Below are 26,335 nucleotides of genomic sequence, written 5' to 3'. Positions count from 1 at the left end.
TCACAATAGATAAAATTTAAAAAATTTCCTTTTTTACGATCCTTCGCAATTTCAACTCTGACTCATAAAATTTCGTTATACGAACTTTATAGCACTTTAAAACAATATATGAAGGCTTGTTGCCACTCACTAGGTATTAATTAAGCTCGCTTTAATTAGCAATTTGCTTTGGAGGCTCAATTTACAGCACGATGTTTTCGTTTAATTTAATTTTGTGCGGGAAGTATTTAAAATAATTAATTGATGATATAACACGCGGCTCATTTCAGCAAATAGTTTGAATTTTATTGAGTTGGCAATTTTATTATTTCATTTTATTTATATAAGTATTGATAACTCCGATTCGTAATCAACAAACAACGTTCACACAATTATTTTCACAATCTCTAGCTACGTTTTACATAAAGCTACAAGAGTTTACGTAAAATTTAAATAGAAAATATTTTGACAGAATAGACTTCGAAAATCCATACTAATATTATTATAACTATGTGTTTGTTTGTTGGTTTGTCGGCTTATTGGTTAGCCACGCCGCAGCGGAGCAACGGATCAGCGTGACTTTTTGCATGGATATAATTAAAGGTCTGGAGAGTGACATAGGCTACTTTTTTCCCGGAAAATCAAAGAGTCCCACGGGATTTTGAAAACTTAAACCCACACAAACGAAGTCGCGGGCATAAGCCAGTAAAGCATATTTTAATTTATTTCATTTCATTATAGGTACATTCTTGCGGAGGAAGTCGCGGGCAGCATCATGTATTAAATATTTAAATACGGATCAAAGCTAAAATTATTACCTACGATGATATCAAAAAGCACGGAATTTTACATTATAAAGCAAATTAGAATTCTCAAGAGCCGTTAAACCATCACTTCCTTTTCAATTCGGGCTGAAATTCAGCATAAATTACCCCACAATCGAGCGCTTGTGGAAAAATCCGGACTTGAAATTACTGTGCACCAATTTGCAAGCATTACTTATACAAGGCTTTTGCCGATATTGGAATAAAAATTCAAATATAAAATTGGGTTATTCCATCCGAGAATTGACCATTTTTATCAAATTTTAAAAATCTTTGCGATCATCATCATTATTATCTCAACTCATCGTTGGTCCACTTTTGAATTCGATTGAGAAGAGCCATAGACCACTACGGTCCACGATGGCCAATAAGTGTGGGTTGACAGACTTCACACACATTTTGCACCCTAAAACAATTTATTGTTTTCCTTCTTGTTTTTCAGCCAACTGCGTCAAAGCCATTGCTGCAGTTGGATAAAAAGGTTGCTTGGTGGCTGGCTTTTCTTGCATGTTTATCAGTGGGAGGGCGGGCGGTGCATGTCGCATGCTGCATGTTGCACCATACAGATTTGTTTGGTTAGCAGATTATAGTAAACTAGCTGATGCCCGCAGCTTCGCCCACGTGGATTTAGGTTTTTAAAAATCCCGTGGGAACTCTTTGATGTTCCGGGATAAAAAGTAGCCTATGTGCTAATCCAGGATATTATCTATCTCCATTCCCAGCCAAATCCGTCTGGTAGTTTTTGCGTGAAGGACTAACAAACATACACACACAGATACACACAAACATTCGCCTTTATAATATTGGTGTGATTAAACTTTTGGTTCCTTGCGAATGAGACATGGGGTGTAAACTTACATAGATATATTAAGGAAGACAGACAGAAGGAACTCGTTGTATATGGCCATGGATATGAACCGGCTCTCGTTGAACTCGGAGGGCGCCTTCCGCACCATGATGCACAGCCGGATACCCCACATCAGGAAGATCACTTCCACTGCAACGAATATCTACATACAGTTTATAGTTACAGCTGTAGGGTTCCGTACCCGGACCCTATTACTAAGCCTCCGCTGTCCATCTGACATCTGTCTATCTGTCTGTTTGTTCGCGGGCTGTATCTCATGAACAAAGTTGTCACAGAATGTGTATTTCTATTGCCGCTATAAAAACAAATAATAAAGAATAAAAAATTAATAATTATATTATTGTTGAGGCTACTGTGTTTAGATCATTCATAATAATCAAACCACCAAACGCAAAACAGTTGACGATATAAAGTTTTGAAGATATGACATTCCATTCCTCATTTTATTTTTATTGTTTGTCCCCAGTGACTCCATTTATTTTTATTACAAACTGAATATTATAATTACGGCAATAAATTCATAAATTTAAGCATATTTTTGGCAAGCGCCCATTTTTACTTATCAAGATACGTACTTGACAGTACAAATTCTCATTAATTATTTAAATGCTGGCCCTGGTAGAATATTTTTCGAGTATGAAATACAGAAAAATTACTTTCTCAATGCTACGTAAATGCCTATTACATTTTCATTTTATGTATTTTTCCATTTTGTAGAAAGTTGTTGAATTACATACTAGCTGTATAAATACAGTCACATACCTACTGCATTGTGTTATAACATAATATTATGGCTACTGGGAGGCTGGAGATGTGATGTCTAAAAGAAAAATTTAAATACCTTATATCAAGGGATATCCAAATCACCCTGTAAACGATTAATTGTCACATTATACGGTTTACTAAACATCCTGCAGTAGGTTTAACTCGCGATAGGTCTAGATAGATGGCCATCGGGGTATGAGGCGAGGGACGCCCCGTACACCCGCACGTCTCTCGCTCTCGCCCGAACCGGGTTAATGCGGGGCGTCCGGGGCTTGATTGCCATCTCGACATGTCGCGTACCTACAGTGCCCGTCAAACATGAACATTGACGCGATTGGCTGGCGAATGGCGGGTGCACGCGATTGGTTGATCAGTCGGCGCGGGTGCACGCGATTGGTTGATACGTCGACTTTCACTTCCCAGATTTGCCAACTTTCTCCCACTACACCTCTTCAGATCTTGGTTGTTTGCCGGCCACTATACTATACTTACGCGTAGTAAAGGAGTGATCCCACCAGTCAGTATTACACAAATACGCCTTCAGATCATCCCTGGTCCTCCCCACGATGACGGTGGGCGGCGCCACCAGCGTCCTTATGGACAGCAGCACGCACGCCACCCCCACTATAACCCCTATACGTCGCAGAAGGTACATGTCAGAGATCTTCACGGCCTTCGCTGAGCGCACTTGGAAGATCACTGATATCCTGTGAAAAACAGACGATTTTAGTACAAGTATTGAGCTTGAGAATTAGCTTTGAGTAGACAGTTTTACGACTAAACTGTATTAGTATGGATTTTGGGAATGGTGATTAACAATGGAATTCATAGTCAAGATCTTTTTCAATTTATTCAGACTGCAGGCACAGGCTAGCCCTTGACTGCAATCTCACCTGGTGATAAGTGATGATGCAGTTTAAGATGGAAGCGGGCTAACCTGGAAAGGATATGGCAAATTTCATTAAACCCATAAGTACCTACTCCTTTGGTTTCGTTAAACCATCATTGCGTTAAACGCTAAATCGCTTGGCGGCACGGCTTTGCCAGTAGGGTAGTAACTAGCCTCGGCCGAAGCCTCCTACCAGACCAGATCAGAAATTTAGAGATTATAAAATTCCAAACCCCTGCCGGGAATCAAACCCGGGACCACAGCGTTTACCACTGCACTAGGGAGACCGTTGCCATTCAAACGGCATTGTCATATTCATAATTGAATATGACACGTCATATCATCTGAATGATCCCCTAAAGAAGCCCCTATATCTTGGCTACGAATTCCATCACACTAATATTATAAAGGAGAAAGTTTGTATATGTGTGTGTGTGTGTGTGTGTGTGTGTGTGTGTGTGTGTGTGTGTGTGTGTGTGTGTGTGTGTGTGTGTGTGTGTGTGTGTGTGTGTGTGTGTGTGTGTGTGTGTATGTTTGTTACTCCTTCACGCAAAAACTACTGGACGGATTGGGCTGAAATTTAGAATGGAGATAGATTATACCTTGGATTAGCACATAGGCTACTTTTTATCCCGGAAAATCAAAGAGTTCCCACGGGAATTTTAAAAAACCTACATCCACGCGAACGAAGTCGCGGGCATCAGCTAGTTACGAATATAACGTGCACCATACTGCAATATGATTTGTGACGTCATACAAAACTGAAGAGCTCGAAGTATATCTAACGACTACTCATTTTGATTGGTCCATCGCTTCAACTCTAGAGCTGTTAGCAAATTAGAGGCTGATAAATCCGGATTTAAAGCCGAAAAGTTAGGGTTGTCATCTGCAAAATTTAAAAAACAAGGACAAGGAGCTCGAAAACTCCGGATTTTCGAGTGTAAAACAATCTTAAATTATTTTTACTTCAAAAATAAAACAAATTATTATTTTTAGTTACAAATTAATTTATAAATACTAAATACTTACCTAAAACTTCGAAACCAGTCATAGCCAAAAATTAAACAGTCTTTTCCTCTCATCATTCAAGTAATAAAACATATTATGTAGAAATTATGCAGGTTAGGTTAAGAAATATTATTAATAGAATAGCTTGTAAGATTTGATTGTAATTACTTAGTCCGTAAGAGAGTCGAACATAAGCCTTCAGCTAATAGGTAAAGATGTATATTACAACACCGTTTTTCGTTAATTAATACACCAACCAAAGAAATATATTTCAGCAGACAGATGGATGATTTTCTTTAAGTACTTGAAATAATTTCCTAAAACCCAGACACCCTCCAATTTATGACAAATCCGGGGAATTCCGGACGAATGGCAACCCTACTGAAAGCCCATTTTAAGTCGCTGGCCGCTCTTCCACGAGCCTATTCAAATCTCTGCTAATTATGCAAGTACCGTTTTAGTAGAGAAAATCTGATTCATTCTTTATTATAGTATTCTTGGCAGAATTAACTATAGCGCTATTTTTAAAACGGTGAAAAAATAGAGTTTCCATAAATTAAGTAGGTATAGTTCTGAAGTCAAATATTGGGTCTCGAAATCTGATAGGTATACATAGAATAATTAAAACAGAGGATAGACGGACAGACAGATAGAAGACAGACAGAGAGACAACAAATTGATCCTATAAGGGTTCAGGTTTTCCTTTTGAGGCTGTATCTCGTGAACCGAGATAGAGACTTGAACACGGAATGTGTATTTCTATTGCCGCTATAACAACAAATAATAAAAATTTCAAAATGACCACATTCCATCGAAATTAAAAAATAAGTGTTATTTCTTGTACGATGGTACGGAACCCTTTGTGCGCGAGTCCGGCTCGCACTTGACTGACTTTTATACTTATTCAATGGAACTTGACTGCGATTTTACCTGGATTTTCCACTTTTAAGACCTGGGACCAGTCACCAGACACTGGCCAAGGGAGATCATTAAGTGAATAGAATCATTTCAACCCACTTCAACCTATCGCCGCTTCACTTCCCCCCACTTTTACTATGAGTACGTTTAAGTCAAGAGTGAATAGGCAACTCCTAGGCCAGCGCGCCCCATCTTAGGCTGCATCATCACTTGCTATAGCAGGTCTGATTGCAGCCAAGCGGTAGTCTGTAAATTAAAAAAAAATTGGCTCAGTAATTGAGCCACTAGGGTGGAACATACCTACATACTTACATACAAAGTGGCCTACTAAAATCTTAATCTCCCGTAGTCAGGTATAAAAATCTGCTCAAAGTGTTGAGGAAAACCAACGGTTGAATGGAGTGAAAAAAGAGGTAATCAGTACCTACCTACATTTTACCTGAGTTACAGGCCGCAGATCAATTGGAAAAGGTTTTGATTGCTTCCGCTTTATAGAACCCATTGTCCCTCGGCAAAATGGGCCGCTTGTTAGACCTAGTACATTACTTACTGTCTTGGGAATGTTCACATCAGTTGAACTTGGATTTTAGGGCCCCGTAACCAAATAAGAAATCCAAGTATTGAATGATGCCGATTGACTCGTGGCTTCAGAGAAGCTATGTATATCTACCTATTCTATAGATTTTCAGTGTTTTACCTATATGTATGACCGGTTAGTTCTTGACCTATCTGGGGTCTTTATACACGCGACGCGGCGATACGCAATGTATAACTCCGACAAATAAGTTAATTTAGCCGGTCACACGTAAACAAAATTATGAACTAGCGTATGCCCGCGACTTCGTCCGCGTAGACTATATTTCAAACCTTCCCCTTCCCTTTTTACCCCCTACGGGTTGAATTTCTAAAACTCCTATCTTTGCGGATGTCTACGTCATAATAGCTATCTGCATGCTGTCCGTCCAGTAGTTTGAGCTGTGCGTTCATAGATCAGTCAGTCAGTCGGTAAATCACCCAGTCAGTCAGCTTTCAAACGCGTCTCTGACACTGACAAAGGCAACGTTTATCCCGGAAGATCAAAGAGTTCCCACGGGATTTTTAAAACCCTAAATCCACGCGAACGAAGTCGCGGGCATCATCTAGTGTACTAATAAAATTCCTCAAAGGTACTGATACAGTATAATACATATTAGGCATTATGAAAACGAAAGTCTATCTGTCTGTTTGTTACTTACTATTTCATAAAACTTTTACATTTGACACCGACAGACAGCTTGCAACCGCAAATGCTATAATCACAGCCTGCAAAATTCACGGGAAAACAGGAAATATCTATCTTTGCTGTACCTATTCTACTCTTTTTATAAGCTCTCGCACTGCCAAGGGTCACTGGTAGAGATCTCTTAAAGAGATAAGTGCTTCCCTGTCCACTTTTTCTTGCTTTTTATCTTCATTGTTACAACTTTCTGGTACAAATAAAATAAATCACACAAATATTATAAAGGAGAAAGTTTTTATGTGTGTGTGTGTGTGTGTATATGTTTGTTACTCCTTCACGCAAAAACTACTGGACGGATTGGGCTGATATTTAGAATAGAGATGGATTATACCCTGGATTAGCACGTAAGCACTTTTTATCCCGGAAAATCAAAGAGTTCCCACGGGAATTTAAAAACCTACATCCACGCGAACGAGGTCGCGGGCATCAGCTAGTAAATATTAACAAGTGTAAATTAAAAATTTATAACACCCCCGACGATCCAAAGTATTTGAGTTTTCCAAAACATCATTTTCAAATAAATAATTATGTATTTAGGCAACGTCCATCTTGACAGCTTGACATTTGTCTGTTGACATAATATTAAAAACCTAACGGTTATCTAACCTTCTTTTCTACAAGAAAACTAGAAAAGAGCTCATAACTCTTAAATGGCTGAACCAATTTTTTAGATTATAGCTAAGAACACTCTCGATCAAGCCACCTTTCAAACAAAAAAAACTAAATTAAAATCGGTTCATTCGTTTAGGCGCTACGATGCCACAGACAGATACACAGATACACAGACACACAGATACACAGATACACACGTCAAACTTATAACACCCCTCTTTTTGGGTCGGGGGTTAAAAATGAATTCCACCATGAAGTCGCGGAAAAAGCTCGTTTGTTACTTTTTTCCCGTATTTAATTATGTGCTGCCCATTTCCGAAGGTAAATTGCAATCACCGTACGAGGTGATTGCCTTTATTTTATATTGGATCAAAATTTGTCCCTTGACAAATTACCTGCGTTATGGATGGAATATTGGAATTTGCTAAAAGTCAAACGAACTTAAAATTCCAGTACAATGCCAGGACTAACAGGCCGCGAGGGCCAGACCTTCGTTATTTTATTAAAGCTGAAAGTTTCTATGCGTGTCCCCAACACGATAAGGACAACTATGAAGTTTTGATCATGGCGGCTTTGAGAGATAACAGATAACAAAGACGTATAAAATCTTTCGCCGGGCACGCAGCCAGCACACGCCAGGTTTTTAAAAATAAAAAATAGCGAGCAAACGAGCTGGCGGGTCACCTGGTGTTAAGTGATTACCGCCGCCCACGAACATTTGCAGCACCAGAAGCACCGCCAACACGTTGCCGGCCTTTCAGGAATTTGTTTGTCCGCCCCTTGAATAACCCCATGATGTCATCAAATAAATAAATTATATTTCAATTTGAGCTCGTCAAATTTCCATAGAAACCGAGGCATCCCAAGGTCCATTAGTGCCGATTGCAAGACGTTCCTCACTGAATAACTAAGCGCAATAGACAGGAGACCCCTTCATTAATTCAAGACCAATCTCTCAACCTAATTACTCTGCGATACATCGCTGAATATTTCAGCATATACGCAAAGATCTTGTTCCTCAAGGCTTTCATGTAAATTGAATCGGCTCTCATGAAAATTGAATTGTGCAGTAGACACTTGAGATTTTGGATACAAGTTCTCTGTGTAACGTAGACCCCTAATAAGAAGGGATTTTTAGAAATAGCACCCGGGTAAGCTCGGGCCGGGTCATCGTCATCATCATTATAAACCGATGGACGTCCACTGCTGGACATAGGCCTCTTGTAGAGACTTCCACATGGCGCGTTCTTACGCCGCTTGAATCTAGCGGCTCCTCCTAATTCAGCATGAATGCATGATTTCTTTTCTCTTAAAAATATAACGTGTATAGGCCGTTGTGACCGGAAACCCTCTCGGTTGCAATCCAGCAGTCTTCCAACTTCCAGTCGTACCACAATTTCCGGCACGAACGCCGCATCCGGGTCATCGGGATTCCATTGCAAAGTCATTTCCGGTTTCCTTGGCCTAAGCCAGGCTTAAGCCATAGGCTTTATCTTTTCCAATTTTTACTCGACTATGGCAAAGCCAAAATAAAGGGTTATGATTTTAGCAGTCGACATCAAACAAGGAGGGAGCCGTTGGACTCAGGCGGTGCACGACCATGGTGTGGAAGTCTCTACAAGAGACCTTTGTCAAAATCCTAGTGGTTAAGACGTTCGCCTCCTAGCCTGAGGTCGGAGGTTCGCGTGTGTGTTTTAAGCAATTAAATTGGTTTAACTTGCTTTCGGTGAAGGAAAACATCGTGAGGAAATTCGCATGAAAGCTTCATAATGTTCTCAAAGGTTTGTGAAGTGCTAATCCACACTTGGCCAGTATTTTTAATCAAAAAATTTTTCAGCCCAGCATTTTGAAGGAAATTTAATCTACTTTTTTTATTTTGAGCAATGCTTAAATATTTTTCTCAGCCCAAACCTATTCACTCTTGCCTTGATGGTACCTAAGCTATACTTGGACGGTGTCGGAATGGCGTCTAAACCTTAGAGGTCTGTATCAGAAACGTTGAGCTATAAGGTTTCGTGCGAGTAGATTGGATGTCGAGCACATAAGGATGCCAACGCTCACGGTTTCTCGCTGTTCCGTGGTAGAACGGTGAAGGAGGAACGGGATTGCGGTATTTAGGTACGGCCGACCTCAGAATTCGAGTAACAACTCCGCGAAACTATTGCATCAAAAACCTGTCGCACTTATCACCTTTTTCTATAAACACGGCACACCTAACTCATGTGCATAACCGTGCCACGCGTTCATATGATCCTTATGGTGTTAAACGACTTACGGCCTTTGACTGTACATACCTCCAAGTCTTCAGCATCAAGGCGCCGTACGTCAAGCAGAAGCCGACCTCCCTCAGCCAGACGCGCGCGGTGCACGTGAACACCGTCGGCCGTCCGTACATCACGAGGGTCGTGGAGTAGATCAGCAGGGCTCCTAGCACGATCACCCTGAGCAGAGCTGGGCTCGCTGCCCTTACCACCTGTGTTCATAAAGTAGTAAAGGTTAGACAAACCCCCGACACAAAAATCTCTTTATAAAACCTAGAAAAGAGCTGATAACTTTCAAACGGTTGAACCGATTTTCTTCGATTACAGCTAAGAACACTCTCGATCAAGCCTCCTTTCAAATAAAAAAACTAAATTAAAATCGGTCCATTCGTTTAGGAGCTACGATGCCACAGAGAGATACACGGATACACAGATACACACGTCAAACTTATAACACCCCTCTTTTTGGGTTGGGGGTTAAAAAAGACGGCTGAGGTTATAGTTAGAGCTGTGGTCCTAAATGTATCCTGAGATCCTGTGGTCTGGTTTGGCTCTCGTCTGGTTTTGTCGGCAACTGACTGGGCTGCACTGCATCGGACCAGTCCAGTCCAGTGCACTCCAGTCAGTCAATACAAAGAAGTAAAACAAAATAAGAAGTTGCTATTTCGTGTGTGTTTCGGGGAAGTTTTTCAAAAAGAGGGGTGTTATAAATTTGACGTGTGTATCTGTGTGTCTGTGTATCTCTGTATCTGTGTATCTGTCTGTGGCATCGTAGCGCCTAAACGAATGAACCGATTTTGATTTACTTTTTTTTTGTTTGAAAGGTGGCTTGATCGAGAGTGTTCTTAGCTATAATCTAAAAAAAATGGTTCAGCCGTTTAAGAGTTATCAGCTCTTTTCTAGTTTTCTTGTAGAAAAGAAGGTTCGATAACCGTTAGGTTCATATTATTATGTCAATAGACAAATGTCAAGCTGTCAAGATGGACGTTGCCTAAATACATAATTATTTATTTGAAAATGATGTTTTGGAAAACTCAAATACTTTGGATCGTCGGGGGTGTTATAAATTTTTAATTTACACTTATTGTTATAGCAACAATAGAAATACCTATACATTCTGTTAACACTTGATCTCTCTACCAATTACGGTTCATGAGATATAGCCCGTAGACACACAGACGGATGGACAGCGGAGGCTTAGTATTAGGGTCCCGTTGGCTCCCTTCAGGTACGGAATCCAGAAAAGCTTCGCTCCTAAATAAATATGGCCTCACACCAAGCATTTCATTCAATCATACTTTTGCATTGTAACTTTCCTTATTGTTGTTTTTATCTTACATCCCCTGATGATGTATCGCCGAAAAGTGCGGAGGGAAGCAATATCCATAACAGCATAAGAAACAAAGATCATAAGTAATATCAATTTGTTTTGTTTTCCTCTCCAGAGAATTTAACATGTTGCTCTATTCCTACCATAATATTTGGGGACAGGCTAAATGAAAAATGTAACCCAAAAAGTTCACGAATCCCCATTAGGAGCTCTAGAGTGTCATGGAGATTTGTGGAAGAAAAGTTCACAAATCCCCATGATTGTTAATGGGAATTAGTGGAATAATCCTCTACGTATATTCACGACATATGGTGACCCGTCGAAGTTAGGCTTCGCAACCTTCCACACATGGCAGACATTTGAAGGTTGTGGCTTTAGTTACTCACCCTGACATGTCCATATTTGATAGTGAAGTAAACAATGAAGGGCAGGCAGGATATCACGAAGCAGGCCAGCGCGAAGATGGTCGTCCGAACAACCCAGTTCAAAGCCGCTACACATGGTGAACCGTCGATGCAGGCTTCGCAACCTTCCGCGCATGGCAGACATTCGAAGGTTGTGGCTTTGGAGTATAGGCTTCTTTGACTCTGGTGGCAAAAAGTCGTCAAGTGTGTGTGTGTGTACTGAAAATTCAGGTCCTGAGGGGTAAAATAGGGGTTTAAAAGTCCATGCGAACGAATGGGCATGGGTTTAATAAAATCTTCCTACCCCTCCCAGGTTAGCCTGCTTCCATCTTAGACCATCACTTACCACCAGGTGAGATTGCAGTCAAGGGCTAACTTTTATCTGAATAAAAAAACAAAGTCACGGACATAAGCTAGTCTTGCAATTCAAAAAGTACAGATAGATTTTACTATTGATTTTCAGCGAGATTAATACAAAAATAGTAACTATTATAGAGAAACAAAGATCTATAAGCTCTGTTGTAAATACAAAAAGTAATCAGTGCGCGAGTCAGGCCCAGGCGTAGTCATCATCGTGTTATTTCTGGTTACAATGGGAACGGCTCGTTTACTTTGCTTGACATCTGAATGAGGTTGGAATAATATCCTTTCTACGTTTTTTGTATGTAAAAGTTGTTCATATCACCCAGACTTAGTACAGGTTTGCACGTCTCGACAGTGTGTCGACTCGTAGATAGATTTCGAGTATCGAAAGTTGAAACAGATGACATATAGCTTGGCCATATGTCATCTGGCTACACAAAAGACTGGAGGCTCAGTCATATTGTATCATTAGTAATTTGTGTTTTTGTGTTTTCTTTGATTTTTATAATAATGTGTTCATTTGTGTTTGTTTAGTAAAGTAGGTAGGCTTAAATAAATATTTAGTAGGTGCAGTTTATTATAAGTATCTATAGATTAAGGTGTATAAGATGTATGGATATTTAAAAAAATATAGTACTTATTAAGTTATTTACATAGTTTTATGTATGCGCCACCTCGCCAACAAACTGGCCCATCAGTTTGGCGAGCTACAAAATGTAAAAGCCACGTAAAATTATTTCGAATAAATAAATTAAAAAAAAAAAACATTTTTCTCAGGCGAAAGTCTAATCACAGGTATTTGTGGGTAGATTGAAAATTGGTCAAGAAGAAAATTTTTGAAGAAACAATTTTTGAATTTTTTAACAATACTTACAGACAAATGTTTCTCATACTCTTCTTCAATATCGCTGCCGTTGTAGAACCTGTTCTCCGCGGTGGTGTTAGGAAAGAAGAACCCGCGGCGACACACGCAGCGGTACGAGCCTCTACGGAACCCCAGCCCGGGGACTGGCACACACTGTAACAAAAAATCTGATTAGGAAACACCCCAAAGATCTCTAGTCTGACACTATATCCAATTTTTTTCGTTTCGGGATTGGTGGTGTGCAGGGATTTTGGCCCTGTACCACGTTGATAGTTGTCTTTGATGTAGTTGTCGTTGTCAAACTCTCTAATAAAATAATTATAGTGATGTATCGTGTGTATTATTGTTTTTTCTGGCTCGTGTTTTCTTAAAAATGATCCATAATGTTCTATTAGATGTCGGCCTTCTAATTGGGAGAACGGGAGTTCGATCCCGGGCAGGCACCTCTAACATTTATTTGAAATCAAATATCACTAACGTATTTTAATGGTGAAGGAAAACATCGTGGGGAAACCTACATGCCTGAGAGTTCTCCATGATGTTCTCAAAGGTATGTGAAGTCTGCCAAACCTTGCTGGGGCAGCGTGGTAAACTGTAGCCTAAACCCTTCTCATTCTGAGAAAAGACCTGTGCTGAATTATTGTGAGCCGGCGTATCTAACTAACTGAAATTAAGCATCATTTCCAAGAATACACGAGGCAGAAAAAACTAAGTGGGACATATATTTTTATAGCGAAGACAGGGCGGTTGGTACAATTTACTTTATTGTGGTAAGCCCCGGCCTTATGGGCTCAGAGGGCAGACAAGACGTTCTCAGATCAAAATATGTCGCTATTGATAACAAGGTCGCCCATCTCCGAAATAGGAAAATTTTCTGATAACATTTTCACTACGGAAAAGCCCCTGAACTATGGATAGATTTTATTTTATACCTACGCACGACTACGTGTAATACCTACAGAGTTTAATTTAGCGGTTATGAGTGTGTGTTCGTTCGTCAGCTCCCTTATAATTGCCAAATTCATTAGATTTTTGAGGTAGGGGACTCTTCTCTACTGGTAAAATTTCAGTCTTGATCACCAATGCAAGAGTGTCGGATTATCGGTTTTTTTGGGCTATCATCGCTTAGGGTCAGTAAGTATTCAGTAAAGCGAATTAGAAACGTGTGAAACTACGGCGAATTAACTAACGCATAAAAGATTGAAAAGACTGTACCATTAAAAACTACAGGAAAATACTGTCTGGGTATTGAACATAGATTTTCTTGGAAGGTTTTATGGTAAATATAATACAGACATAACTCAATATTACATCTGAGGTAGACTTTTAAGAAGGTTTTAACTTATTTATGAAAGTTTCGGGATAGAGGTCGGACAAGGTCGCATATCGTATCAAATATTAGAGGAGGCTGGGCTCACTAGGTCTCTAAATAGCTGGAATATACCTATAGTACGTGTCAGGTCGAGATGGCAATCGGGGTGGGGATGCCCTGCACACCCGTACTAACCCCGTGCTAACCCGGTGCAAATAGGTCAATGGGAAGTACCCTATAGGTCTGACACGACAGACGGACAGACAGACAGATATAAGGGTACCGTTTTTCTTTTTGAGACACGGAAACCTAAAAATTAAAAAGTATATAATCTTGCACTTTAGTACGGAACCCTTCGTGCGAGCCCGACTCACACTAGACCTGTTTTCAAGTATTCTGTAATTATGGCTTCAAAATCCAAATGGATAATTCCAAGAGCAGTAAATAGTCAAAGTCAGAAGGACTGACTCAATTATTTTTTACTTGAAATATAAATTCCCGTCTCCCCAGGGACTCTATTATCTTAGGCTTATGACTGACAACAAGCAGAAAAATAATAATTAAAGTTAATCAAAAAACCTATTTTATATTTCATAAGTTAAGTGTTTATTAGCAAAATGTTTAAAGCTTAATAAGGTTATAAGATAGGTCCACATAGAACATTTTGTAAATTATGTTGTTAGCTTGTAATTTATAAATTATGAACTGAGAGAACATTTATAAATTATGTTAATTTATAATTTATATTATATTTTTATTAGTTATTTATATTAGTTGTTAGCACAACTTTTTGTTATAGACTTCATATTCGCGCAACATCGTTTGCGTGGATTTACGTTTTAAAAACCCCCTTGGAATTTTCCAAAACCGTTCGTAGGAATATTTCCATCTTTTAAATCTGTAATTCCACCGCCCGTGTAGGCTGTGCGGTGTCAGTACTGCGTCAGTCAGTCAGTCAATCATAAGTTTAAAACCTAACTGAAGTATGCTTCTGGAAAAGCATAATACATAATCGAAGATCAGGTATATGTTAAAAGAGTGTGGATTGGACTTGCTGCTCGCTCCAGCAATGCGCGGGACTGCAATTACTTTTATCCATAATAAGTATAATACTAAGAGCAACCGCCGAGTTTCTTGCTGGTTCTTCTTTTTAGGAAAGGTATTCCGAAACAGTGTTAGATGCATTTGACGATTCAAAAGTACTTAGGTATACCTACTTGTAAAAGTTTATTTGAATAAAAAATATTTCTATTCTATTCTTATTCTATTGCCGGAATGATGGTGTTTCCGTTTAATAAATGACCGTTCCCCGGGTCCGTATATTTTGCAGATCCCTGTATCTATTTTCGTCAGTAGGGGTATAAAAGCCTGAAGCACCAACCCGCGGTGAAATTCCGATACAATATTGGATACTTTTGGGACATGCGCAATTTGGAAATTGATATTTTAGGACGGGATGACTAACATCATTTTAATAATAAAAGTTTTGGGTATAAAAGGGTAAGATACAGAAAGCAGTGGTTCTTGAGACGGCATGCATTGTGAGGAGGTTCCTCACTCTGGAGCCCTTACCACTGGCGGTTTGGGTCCTACCCATCACGCTGCTAGTGGGACCCATTTCACCATTTTTTTTGCGTCACTTTAGTTTTCTGTTATTTCTGTTATTTTGTTGTTGTTTCTGTTATTTTATTTTTTGTAACTTGTTAAGTATTTTATTTTTGTAAACATTTTTTTTAATGTGGTAATAATGAGATAATAAATAAAAGAGAGAAATTACAAGTGTAAATTAAAAATTTATAATAACCCTGACAAGTGAAGGTTACAGTAACTAGAAAAAGATTCCGATGAATTGAGAACCTCCTCCTTTTTTTGAAGTCGGTTAAAAAGAGTTGATAACTTTCAAAAGGCTGAACCTATTTTCTTGGATTACTCTCGATCAAGCCACCTTTCAAACAAAATAAACTAAATTAAAATCGGTTCACTCGTTTAGGAGCTACGATGCCACAGATAGATACACACGTCAAACTTATAACAGCATAATGAAATGATAATCAATCTACTAAATAAATACTGATTTAAGGCGGCGCAGGCGCGTAGCATTCAGTAACCGACTTGAGGTAAACATGATCGTGTATGATCAGCGTAAAGAAAACGTTTAACGAAAAATTTCAGCGTCAATTTTTCATTCACCTCCGGTAAAACCGTGCGAGAATAACCTGATTTTAAAATTATTACAAAACGAGTGACTTTGCTGGAAAGCCGTCCGTACTCGGTGTTATTTAAATTCTGCCCTTTCATTTGCATATTTAAGGCGGGTCGAGTGTGCAATAAAATTACGAGACGTATTGCTGTTCCAGACCATACGAACTGAGATATGTGGGTGCAAGTAATTGTACAGTTTTCTAGTATTTTGAGTATTCATTTGCGAGTAAACGCTCTCAATATACATCTAGACTGTTCAAAATCCTGCTCACAAAGCAAAAAATGGCAAGCGTTTGCTTTTCCCGAGATAAAAAGTAGTCTTTGTCACTTTCTAGGTCTTTGAATCTCTTTTACTATATCCATTTGCTATGTTGCAGCGTGATTAAAGGACAAACAAAAAATCAACAAACAACAGACACACTAAACTAATGCCCGCGACTTTTCCGCTGTATTGTTAAAAATCCCGTGGGAAGTCTTTGATTTTCCGGGAAAAAGTAACCTATGTCAGTCCTCAGGATGCAATCTTTCTCTTCAAAATTAGGTTAAACGGATGGGCCGTGAAAAACTAGTAGGTAGATAGACAGACAGACAGATAAAGAGATAAATAGACACACTTTCGCATTCCTAACAATATTATAATACTTGTAAGGATTAGTATTGTGATAAATTAATATTTATTCGTTTTAAGAAATAATAAGTTCTTCCAAGCAACGGACGGATCGACGCCAAGATTTAGGAGTTTCTTCATACGTCTACGTCGTCACAGACAAATTAGTTAAGAGTCAAGATAAGTGTCGACGCTGCAATTAAACTTAGGCTTAAGGATCCTCTACACTCTAGAGTAGTCTAAAGCGCTTAAATATATGCTTAGGCATAAATTACTCTAATTTTGTCTGGAAAACGATGCTCATGCAAAGTCCAGCAAGCAATTGCGAAAGTTTCCTACTATTGATTAATCAATACCCACTTACACACTCTCTCTCCCCCTCTCTCTCTCTCTCTCTCTCTCTCTATCACAGACACACACACACACACACACACACACACACACACACACACACGCACCCACACACTCCAAAAAGTTAGAAGGGGAAATGTAGTCCCGGGCTCTCAAAGGTTTTCATGGAAATAATAATATGATAGATAGAGCTTACCACAGATAACTTACTAAAATCTAAGCTGATTCCTAAATCCATGGGATTAACAGTAGGTATTAGGAGAGGGAATCAGCACAATAGCTCGTTGTTATCGGCACGTGCGGATTGGCCGGCCATTAATACACATCGTAACCCACACCTGCTGCCGCTCCACCTATTATTCCAGTTAGGACCACACTATAGAGTGTTTAATGTTTCAGGTTGTTCGATATGTAAGAACCTATAGGTTTGGTGGCCAAAGTTAGGATTACATCTTAACTAACTCTTTTACTCTCGTGCGTTTTGTACCTATCATCTGTTTTACTCATAGGCGAGCTTGGATTTTTATCTAATATGTACGTAACATTTATCGTCAGTGAAGTTCTACCATTGTGTAAGTCATTTTTGGCGGGTTTTAACATTTGCCATCGATGAAGATTTTCATTCGACCTATTATTTCGTCAACAACTTCATTTTAAATCCATTTTCAAAATATGTGTTATACCTACATCAAGGGTTGCTAACGAACATTTAATAGTTTTATTACTCTCCTGTAAAGTAGACTTTTTTTACTTAAGCGCCAGCCACACAGGCCGCGTAAGCGTAGACGTAGCGCGTATCATTGCGTTGTAATGTATGGAACTGTATGAGACATGGCACCGCTTGCGTGGCGTGAACGTTCGCGTAGACATTACGTCTCTGCGTGCAGTTATATCTACGGATTCACGCGCGTCACAAGCCACGTGTCACGTGGACCTACTAGCGCGCGTGTGTATCGGCTTTTATGCTCTGTTAGAACTTCACTGACGAATGTATGATACAATATCGTTGGATTTTTAACCCCCGACCCAAAAAGAGGGGTTTTATAAGTTTGACGTGTGTTTCTGTGTATCTGCCTGGGGCATTGTAGCTCCTAAATTAATGAACCGATTTTAATTTAGTTTTTTTTTCTTTTGTTTGAAAGGTGGCTTGATTGAGAGTGTTCTTAGCTATAATCCAAGAAAATCGGTTCAGCCGTTTGAAAGTTATCAGCTCTTTTATAGTTACGGTAAGCTTCACTTGTCGGGGGTGATCGGAGATCAACTTCTTGTTTTTTCGATGCTAAAAATAAATTCCCCAACATTTTCATTTTAATTAAAGGAAGACTCAGCTCCTGAGGGACACTTCACAAAAACGGGCCCAATTCCAAAGACCTGAAACAAGTTTATCGATTGCCCTCTTAAAAGTAAGTAGAGCTCCGTCTCGGCTAACATCTGTTACAGGAGGCAATTTTTCGCCTCCCAAATAAAATTCCCGATAGACAAGATTTTTAGATAGAGCACTTCCACATTTAATGTAGCTACAGTCTTTTACTCTCACGCAAGGTAAGTCGGTTTTGTGAATTTTATTTATGTCGTTAGAGTAAGAGTGGACTTATATTACCTACTAGCTGATGCCCGCAGCTTCGCCCGCGTGGGTTGGTCAGATCCCCTGCAGCATCAGGATTGAGGAGTTGGAATCCAAATTTTTTATGAAACAATGTCGCAAAGTTCCTCTATCGATTAAAAAAGAAATGACGCAAATCGGTTCAGAAATCTCGGAGATTTCGGTGTACATAGGTAGAAAAACACAACTCCCTTCTTGAAAGTCGGTTAAAAAAGTAGCCTATGTTACACCCTGGTCAATCCTCTACTTGTATGTGAAAATCCCGTTAAAATCGGTTCAGCCGTTCCGAAGATTAGTCTTTTCAAACAGACAGACAGACAGACAGACAGACAAAAATTTTAAAAACGTGTGATTCAGTTATGTTATCGTTCAAATAACCATATGACCTTAACATGTGGTAGTTATTTCGAAATTACAGACAGACACTCCAATTTTATTTATTAGTATAGATTTCTAACTCTATGATGTACATACATACGAGTACACAGGTGAAACTTACCTACAGCTTTGATAGTTCTAATAAAGTCATTTTGTAAAGTGGTGATAGTAAAAAAAAAGAATACCCGGCTGAGTTTGTTGTGGGCTCTTCTCAGACTTGGGCGCGTTTGGAACCCTCGTAGCTTTAGTTTTAAGTTACGTAATTAATTATCACCACTATATCGGACAAAAACAATTCCGACCATCAAAAGGAGTACAATTGTACCTACTTTGAATAAACGATTTTGACTTACGTGTTGAAATTATTTGAAGTGCATAAACATTATTCACAACATTATTTTAAACATTTAAAAATAAAATTATTTATTTTTAAATAATGTTACAGTTGTTGCGTTCCTTACTTTTAACAATGCAATGTAATTACGAGAAAATAAATATTTTTTCATTTTTCATTTAAATAAAAAAATTCAGTGCAGCTTTTGAAGTCGGTTCACTTTATACAAAAAAAAATTACCGATATCGATTCTTATCGAACTTTTAACTCTTGTTAGCTGTGGATTTTAATAGTATAAATGCAAAGACTTATTTAGGAAGAGATTTCAAAGTGAAATATTTTTATACTTACAACAAAGATTGTCGAAAAACAAGTTTAACTTAACATTTTTTATACTCAAATATTTGGGCATGAACCCTTTTGTATCGTCACAAAGCGTTAAGTATTAAAAAAATTATATAGATAAAAATTCACAACATAACCCACGGCCACGACATTCCTGCCGATGTATTTATTCGACGCTCCTGTTTGGGGCCGTGGAAACCCATAATATTTTTAACCGACTTCCAAAAAAGGAGGAGGTTCTCAATTCGTCGGAATTTTATGTATGTTCCCCGATTACTCAAAGACCCCTGGACCGATTTGGATTTTTTTTTGTTTGAAAGGGTATACTGTGCAGGTGGTCCCATATTTTGGTGAAGATCTGATGAATATCTTCGGAGATGGAGAACAGAACTCCTCAATGGATAAGAGCAAATTGCTCGCGATCAGTGTAATAGCTTAGTAAAAAGTAGGGTTTTGACTGGGCATAGCATATTATAGTACAGTGGGGCCACTAAAAAGTGTGAATTAAAAAATTTTCAAAAGAAAAATAAAACCGACTTCAAAAACCACAAACACTAAAAAGTACAAAATAATTTTTGTTTAGCTACACGTGTAATGTACCTAGGTATGAAGTCGGGCGAGCTTCACTCTTGGATTTCTAATTTTGTTTTAATATGCTCGCTCGACTTCATACCTAGGTACATTACACGTGTAGCTAAACAAAAATTATTTTGTACTTTTTAGTGTTTGTGGTTTTTGAAGTCGGTTTTATTTTTCTTTTGAAAATTTTTTTTGTTAGCCTGGTTAAGTAGAACAAATATTAAAAGTTTGATTCTTGAATGTGGGCCTTAAGCTGGGTCTGAAACTATATGGGAGCTCGCCATCCTCCTTTCAAAAATAGCGGTGCTTATAAAATTATATTCCAGTCTTGTACTTTAAATTTAGCTTGAATAGCTTGGATTATTAGGTTTAGAGATGTTACCTCTACCACTGGAGAATATCAACAGGATGGCTCTTGTATCGCTTGTTATTCCCGCTTGCTTCGTTCAAGAGGAAGCTTTGGCCTAGATTTTAGTTTGGGCTGGATTTTCTCAAAGTTTCCCGTTGTATATCGGTTCGCGGAAGGTGTTTCGCTGAAAATTATTATTTATCTATTGATAGCTATAGGTGCTACGAGGTAAATACTGGGCTATCTTCAATGTTCCTGTGTTTAGGTGATATATTGATGAATTTCTAGTCTCTAGTTGTGTACTGAAATTATGAATTATTTTTGTTTTATCGTTTTAATGTAATTTACCTATGTAATTTTTCTCTCGCATTTAAGAAAATTAGACCTTGTCCCTCTTGCTAGAAAATTGTTTACTATAGGAATGTTTAAATTTTTTGTAAGTTTATTTGTTCCGGCTTATTTCCAAAACGGCTCGACCGATTTGGGCAGGACTCTTACTGGCAGATAGCTGATGTTGTAAGGAATAACTCAGAGTCATTTTATTATGTAATGCATATTTAATATTGGAACATCTAATTTCATCTCAGTAAAGCCGGGTGCATCAGCTAGTTTATATAATATTACTAGCGACCCACCCCGGCTTCACATTGATAGCCTATTAAAATTTTCGTAGGGATCTCTATTTTTTGAAAATCAAATATAGCTTCTGTCACTTATAAAATGCTTATAAATAATGTAGCTATCTACTAGTGAAAGAATTTTCAAAATTGGTTCAGTAGTTCCAGAAATTATTTCCTACAAACAAACTTACAAAACCTCTTTATAATTTTTAGTATAAACTAGCCGATGCCCGTGACTTCGCCCGCGTGGATTAAGGTTTTTCGAAATCCCGTGGGAACTCTTTGATTTTCTGGGATAAAAAGCAGCCTATGTGCTAATCCAGGATATTATCTATCTTCATTCCAAATTTCAGCCAAATCCGTCCAGTAGTTTTTGCGTGAAGGAGTAACAAACATACACACACACACACACATACAAACTTTCGCCTTTATAATATTAGTGTGATTAGTGTGATAGTGTGATTGATAATAATATAATCAAAATAGACGAATAAGGATGATTATTTTGAAAAATTAAGCTTATTCTCTCTAGGTTTAAAAGAAAGAGGAACCTAATTCACAACATTGCCTTTATGCCTCTATGAACTGCTCATAGAGGCATAAAGGCAATGTTGGAATGCTCATACAGGCTTACCTCCGTGGTCTTCTTCTTGCACTTATCGGTACCAGCGAAGATGTTGAGCTGCGTGGAGCCTTGCTTTATAGGGCACTGGTCGATGTCCACTCTTCGCAGATCTATGTCAATGCCGCTGGTACCTCTGTAGAAAAAAGACTAATCTTTGATTTTGTCATTTTGATATCATACATCTAAATAGCTTACTGACTGACTGACTGATCTATCAGCACACAGCTTAAACTACTGGACAGATTGGGCTGTTTGACATGCTGATAGTTTATATAGACATCCGCTAAGAAATGATAAAATAGGGGTTTAAAATTTGTATAGTCTAAATAGTTTGTATAGTAAAAAGGTGCTTTTTTTAATACATAGACTAGCACTTGGCTGCAATCAGACCTGCTAGCAAGTGATGATGCAGCTCAAGATGCAGAAAGAGCCTATTTACTCTTCAATTGATAGAGTAAGTAAGTAGATGACAAAACTGATACCGAATGGGCGTTCCATGTCCTAGAAATTCGAATTAGAAACGAGGAACGTAATTTTAAGTTAATCGTGGCTAAGTTAGAACACGAACTTTAGAGAATGGTTAATATTTATTTTAATTTTGTATATTTAAGACTAGCTATTACCCGCGACTTCGCTCGCGTGACTCAAGGTTTAAATAATAATTGAGGTTTGTTACAATATTTTTGGTGCAATGCCTAAGTTATTTTATCATGTGTTATAGCATGCTATCCTGCGGGAACTATTTGTTTTCTTGAAAGGAAAAGTAGTCTATATTACTTTTTTCCTCGACTATGTCTATGCAAAAAATGACGTCAATTCATAGTTCTGTTGTAGCGTTATTGAACGACAAATATGCGAGAAAATAGTATGCTATCCCGCGGGAACTATTTGTTTTTTCAGAAAAAAGTAGCCTATATCGCTTGCTATGTCTTCAAATGTGTCTATGCAAAAAATGCCGTCACTCCGTAGCTCTGTTGCGGAGTTATTGAACAACAAATGTGTGAAAGATAGCGTGCTATCCCGCAGGAACTGTTTTTTTTTTTTTGGAGAAAAGTACCCTATATCACTTGTTAGGTCTTCAATTATGTCTATGCAAAAAATGCCGCCAATCCCTAGGTCTGTTACGGCGTTATTGTAGACAAATGCGTGAAAATCAGTATGCTATCCCGCGGGAAGTCTTTCTATTTTTGTTTAACAAATTTTTGTTAAACCGTGGTTTATTTATCCAAGTGTTAGCCGAAGCTTTCATAAAAATACACCTGTGGCTTTACGGTAAATCAAATATTACTTATATTGCAGTAAATATTTGACTGTTGATTGGAGATACGAGTATGTAGTGGGCATGTGAATCTAAATATTGGTTTACAATAAATTGATTTACAATTTGAAAAATGTAAAGTTTTTACTGAAAAAGTAAAAATCATTGATAGAAGATAATATAAAATATGATTGAGCCTGGGATAACTCTAAGTACCTACCTACCTACTTAGTGTGAATTCTGTGTGACACAATTATTACGCAAAATATATCCAGCCGTGGGCATCTATTGGTGATGAGTGATGACTGTAGGGACACGTGGCTTAGTTATGACAGATGGACGAGTGGTCTAGTTGTGACAACGCATATCAATCGATTGCGATTGTTAAGCAACGTTGACCCAAGTTGGTAATTGGATGGGTGACCGACCTTGCAGGTCCACGTATTTTTGTGTTCTCGAAATCGAAATCTCGTTCTGTTAGTGAATTGTATGCGGAAGTATATGAAAACCCACCGCATCACCGCATATCCCAAGAGAACTGCACGACCACTATAAAGAAGATTAGGTGAGGCCCGTTTGCGTGGATATAGGTTTTCTAAAAATCCCGTGGGAACTCATTGATTTTCCGGGATAAAAAGTAGCCTATGTGCTAATCCAGCATATTATCTATCTCCATTCTAAATTTCAGCCAAATCCGTCAAGTAGTTTTTGCGTGAAGGAGTAACAAACATACACACACACACACACACACACACACATACAAACTTTCGCCTTTATAATATTAAGTGTGATTAGTGTGAATTAGTGTGATTAGTGTGATAGTGTGATAGTGTGATTAGTGTGATTAGTGTGATTAGTGTGATAGTGTGATAGTGTGACAGTGTGATTAGTGTGATGTGATGACTGTAAATCGAGCATAAAGCGCAAATCTTACATCGAGCGGGCTAATATGAAACGACTTGAGCTGCGTAAGCGACTAAGCGTTGAATGATGCAGATGTCGAGGTTATCGCTGCGTCTGTCGTTTGTTCATAACTACAACATGGCTACAGCGATAATTGTTGTTTCCGTTTTACGTGGTCTAACACATAGCCGGAAGCGTTTTATTATTTACTGAAGCGATACCCTTATTACATGGCTGTCCAAAAAAAGGCGAGGAATATTTTCAGAGTTCATGAATGTATGTGAGGTTCTTTATTCCACCATAGCAAATGCCTGAACAGATTTGGATGTATGGGGTAACATAAAGAGTCTCTGATATCACCACATATACATTTACGCAATACATTTTTTGGGGAAAGAATCAATATGGCAGCTGTATGACGCAATTTCAAATGTTTGAAATTTAGATTTTTTGAAATTGTCAACATAATAAATTATTTATCAACGTCACGCTGTACGGAAGGCGATCAATGACATAACAAGGCGACGACAATTTTTTTTCAATTTTTTAACACAAAAACATTTTCCCGCAGAAATTATTTTATTTTCATGTTAAAAGTGCATAAAATTTGCCTTGTTAATAATAAATAATTTGTTAAATGTTTCGAAAAACCTAAGTTTTTTTAATTAAAAAAAAAAATGAATCCTAGCCCTACAAACTACCGCTATACCAAACATCCCATCATTTTATTACAACAACTCAAGACCCTATGTGGATGTGATTTGAACTTTTGAAGCTTGTCACTTGTACCACAGCTCAATTAGCCTAAATCTATGCCAGCGGTCTGTATTTCTGACAGATTATGCAAATTCCTCCCGCTGAGGCCGAGACCCAGTTGCGCTGTTATCAACCTAAATTATTAGCTCCACTGCTGGAAATATCATTCCGAGTTGGACAGTTAACTGCATTAACTCATTTAGGGTTTGAATGGATGTACCTAGATTAATGAATTGAATGCTATTTCATCAACAGTCAATCATAGTGCAAAGCAGCTTCATCCGCGTGGATTTAGTTTTTTTTTTAAATCCTGCGGGGAATCTTTAGGGTTCCGTACCTCAAATGGAAAAACCCTTATAGGATCACTTCCGTCGTGTCTGTCAAGAAACCTATGGGGTACTTCACATTGACCTAGAATCATGTTTAGCAGGTAGGTAGGTCTTATAGCACAAGTACAGGAATAAATCTGAAAACCGCGAATTTGCGGTTACATCATTTAAAAAAAATTTAAATGTGTTCCAATTTTCAAAGTGAAATAACTATATCAAGTGGGGTATCATATGAAAGGGCTTTACCTGTATATTCTAAAACTAAATAAAACAGGGCGGCAAGTTCATGTTCATTTTAGGCCCACCTGTTGAGAAACTCTGCTAAGGTCACTGAGCATTTAAGTCTTCCAGAGTCTCCGCCATAACGAGTATGTCAGCGGCAAATGGAAGGTGAATGATGTACTAGTCCCTTCTATTCCAATCATCATCATGATCAACCAATCGCCAGCTCACTACAGAGCACGGGTCACCTTTCAGAGTGAGAAGGGTTTTGGCTATAGTCTGCCACACTGGCCAGGTTTAGAGCCTCAATAGCTCAACGGTTGAGGAGCGGCCTGAATTCCGAAAGGTTGGCGGTTCAAACCCCACCCGTTGTACTATTATCGTACCTACTCCTAGCATAAGCTTTGGACGGGAAAGGGGAATATCAGTCATGAATAGCAAGCAAGTGATATTTAATTACTTAAAACGCATATACCTAACTCCGAAAAGTTAGAGATGCGTGCCCGGGAATGAACCCCGACCTGCGATTTGGAGGCGGACGTCCTAACCACTAAGCTATAACAGGCTCTTCTTTTTTAGAATAAGCAGCTTTATTTCAATCACATTTGGCCGGCGAACGATGGCGAGGTCAGTGAATGTTATCACATACCCAAATAATCCATTTCCTTCAACCGGCACTATCTATGCCCGAATCTTTATTTTTATTGGTCGCCAAGTCAAATAGAGTCATAGATTGTAGAGCTGTGCAGACTAAAGACTGACAAAGTGATCGTGCAGTAAGTGTTACTAAATATATGCAATAAAAAAATGTTATGAGCAATTAAATAAGTATTACCTACTTGTCATCCATTCATCTTCTATTCCATCTTCTTTATCCAAAACATCTTTCAACCTTTTATAATTTATAAATTTCTGGTCTGGTCTGGTGGAGGCTTCGGCCGTGGCTAGTTACCACCCTAACGGCAAAACCGTGCCGCCAAGCGATTTATCGTTCCAGTACGATGCCGTGTAGAAACCAAAGGAGTATGGGTTTAATAAAAACTGCCATACCACTTCTAGGTTAGCCCGATTCCATCTTAGACTGCATCATCACTTACCACCAGGTGAGATTGCAGTAAGAGCTAACTCGTATCTGAGAAAAAAAATAACCTATCCAATTTTCTTCATCCAAACATCTTTAACGTTTTTATATTTTGT

The 26,335-nt window shown here is 38.5% G+C and overlaps 1 protein-coding gene and 1 long non-coding RNA gene across 2 annotated transcripts in view; one reads left to right on the top strand and one right to left on the bottom strand.

Moving 5' to 3' along the window:
- The window catches only part of LOC123870709 (probable G-protein coupled receptor 158), a 121,450-nt gene that overhangs the window by 8,552 nt on the left and 86,563 nt on the right, over positions 1 to 26,335 (bottom strand). Inside the window, exons 4-9 of the mRNA XM_045914084.1 lie at positions 21,680 to 21,803; positions 12,375 to 12,518; positions 11,120 to 11,320; positions 9,437 to 9,615; positions 2,929 to 3,143; positions 1,662 to 1,800 (exon numbers count right to left, since the gene is read on the bottom strand). Coding sequence (XP_045770040.1) covers positions 1,662 to 1,800; positions 2,929 to 3,143; positions 9,437 to 9,615; positions 11,120 to 11,320; positions 12,375 to 12,518; positions 21,680 to 21,803 — 1,002 coding nt within the window. The remainder of the gene's footprint in view (positions 1 to 1,661; positions 1,801 to 2,928; positions 3,144 to 9,436; positions 9,616 to 11,119; positions 11,321 to 12,374; positions 12,519 to 21,679; positions 21,804 to 26,335) is intronic.
- Positions 184 to 25,702, top strand: LOC123870724. Its single transcript, XR_006797133.1, has 3 exons — positions 184 to 199; positions 18,069 to 18,076; positions 25,577 to 25,702. It is a non-coding gene; the product is annotated as an uncharacterized LOC123870724 (long non-coding RNA).

This window comes from Maniola jurtina, chromosome 2 (assembly GCF_905333055.1).
Source record: "Maniola jurtina chromosome 2, ilManJurt1.1, whole genome shotgun sequence".
Taxonomy (NCBI): domain Eukaryota; kingdom Metazoa; phylum Arthropoda; class Insecta; order Lepidoptera; family Nymphalidae; genus Maniola; species Maniola jurtina.
The sequence above is the reverse complement of the archived record's forward strand: the minus strand, read 5'-3'. Positions and strand labels throughout refer to the sequence as shown.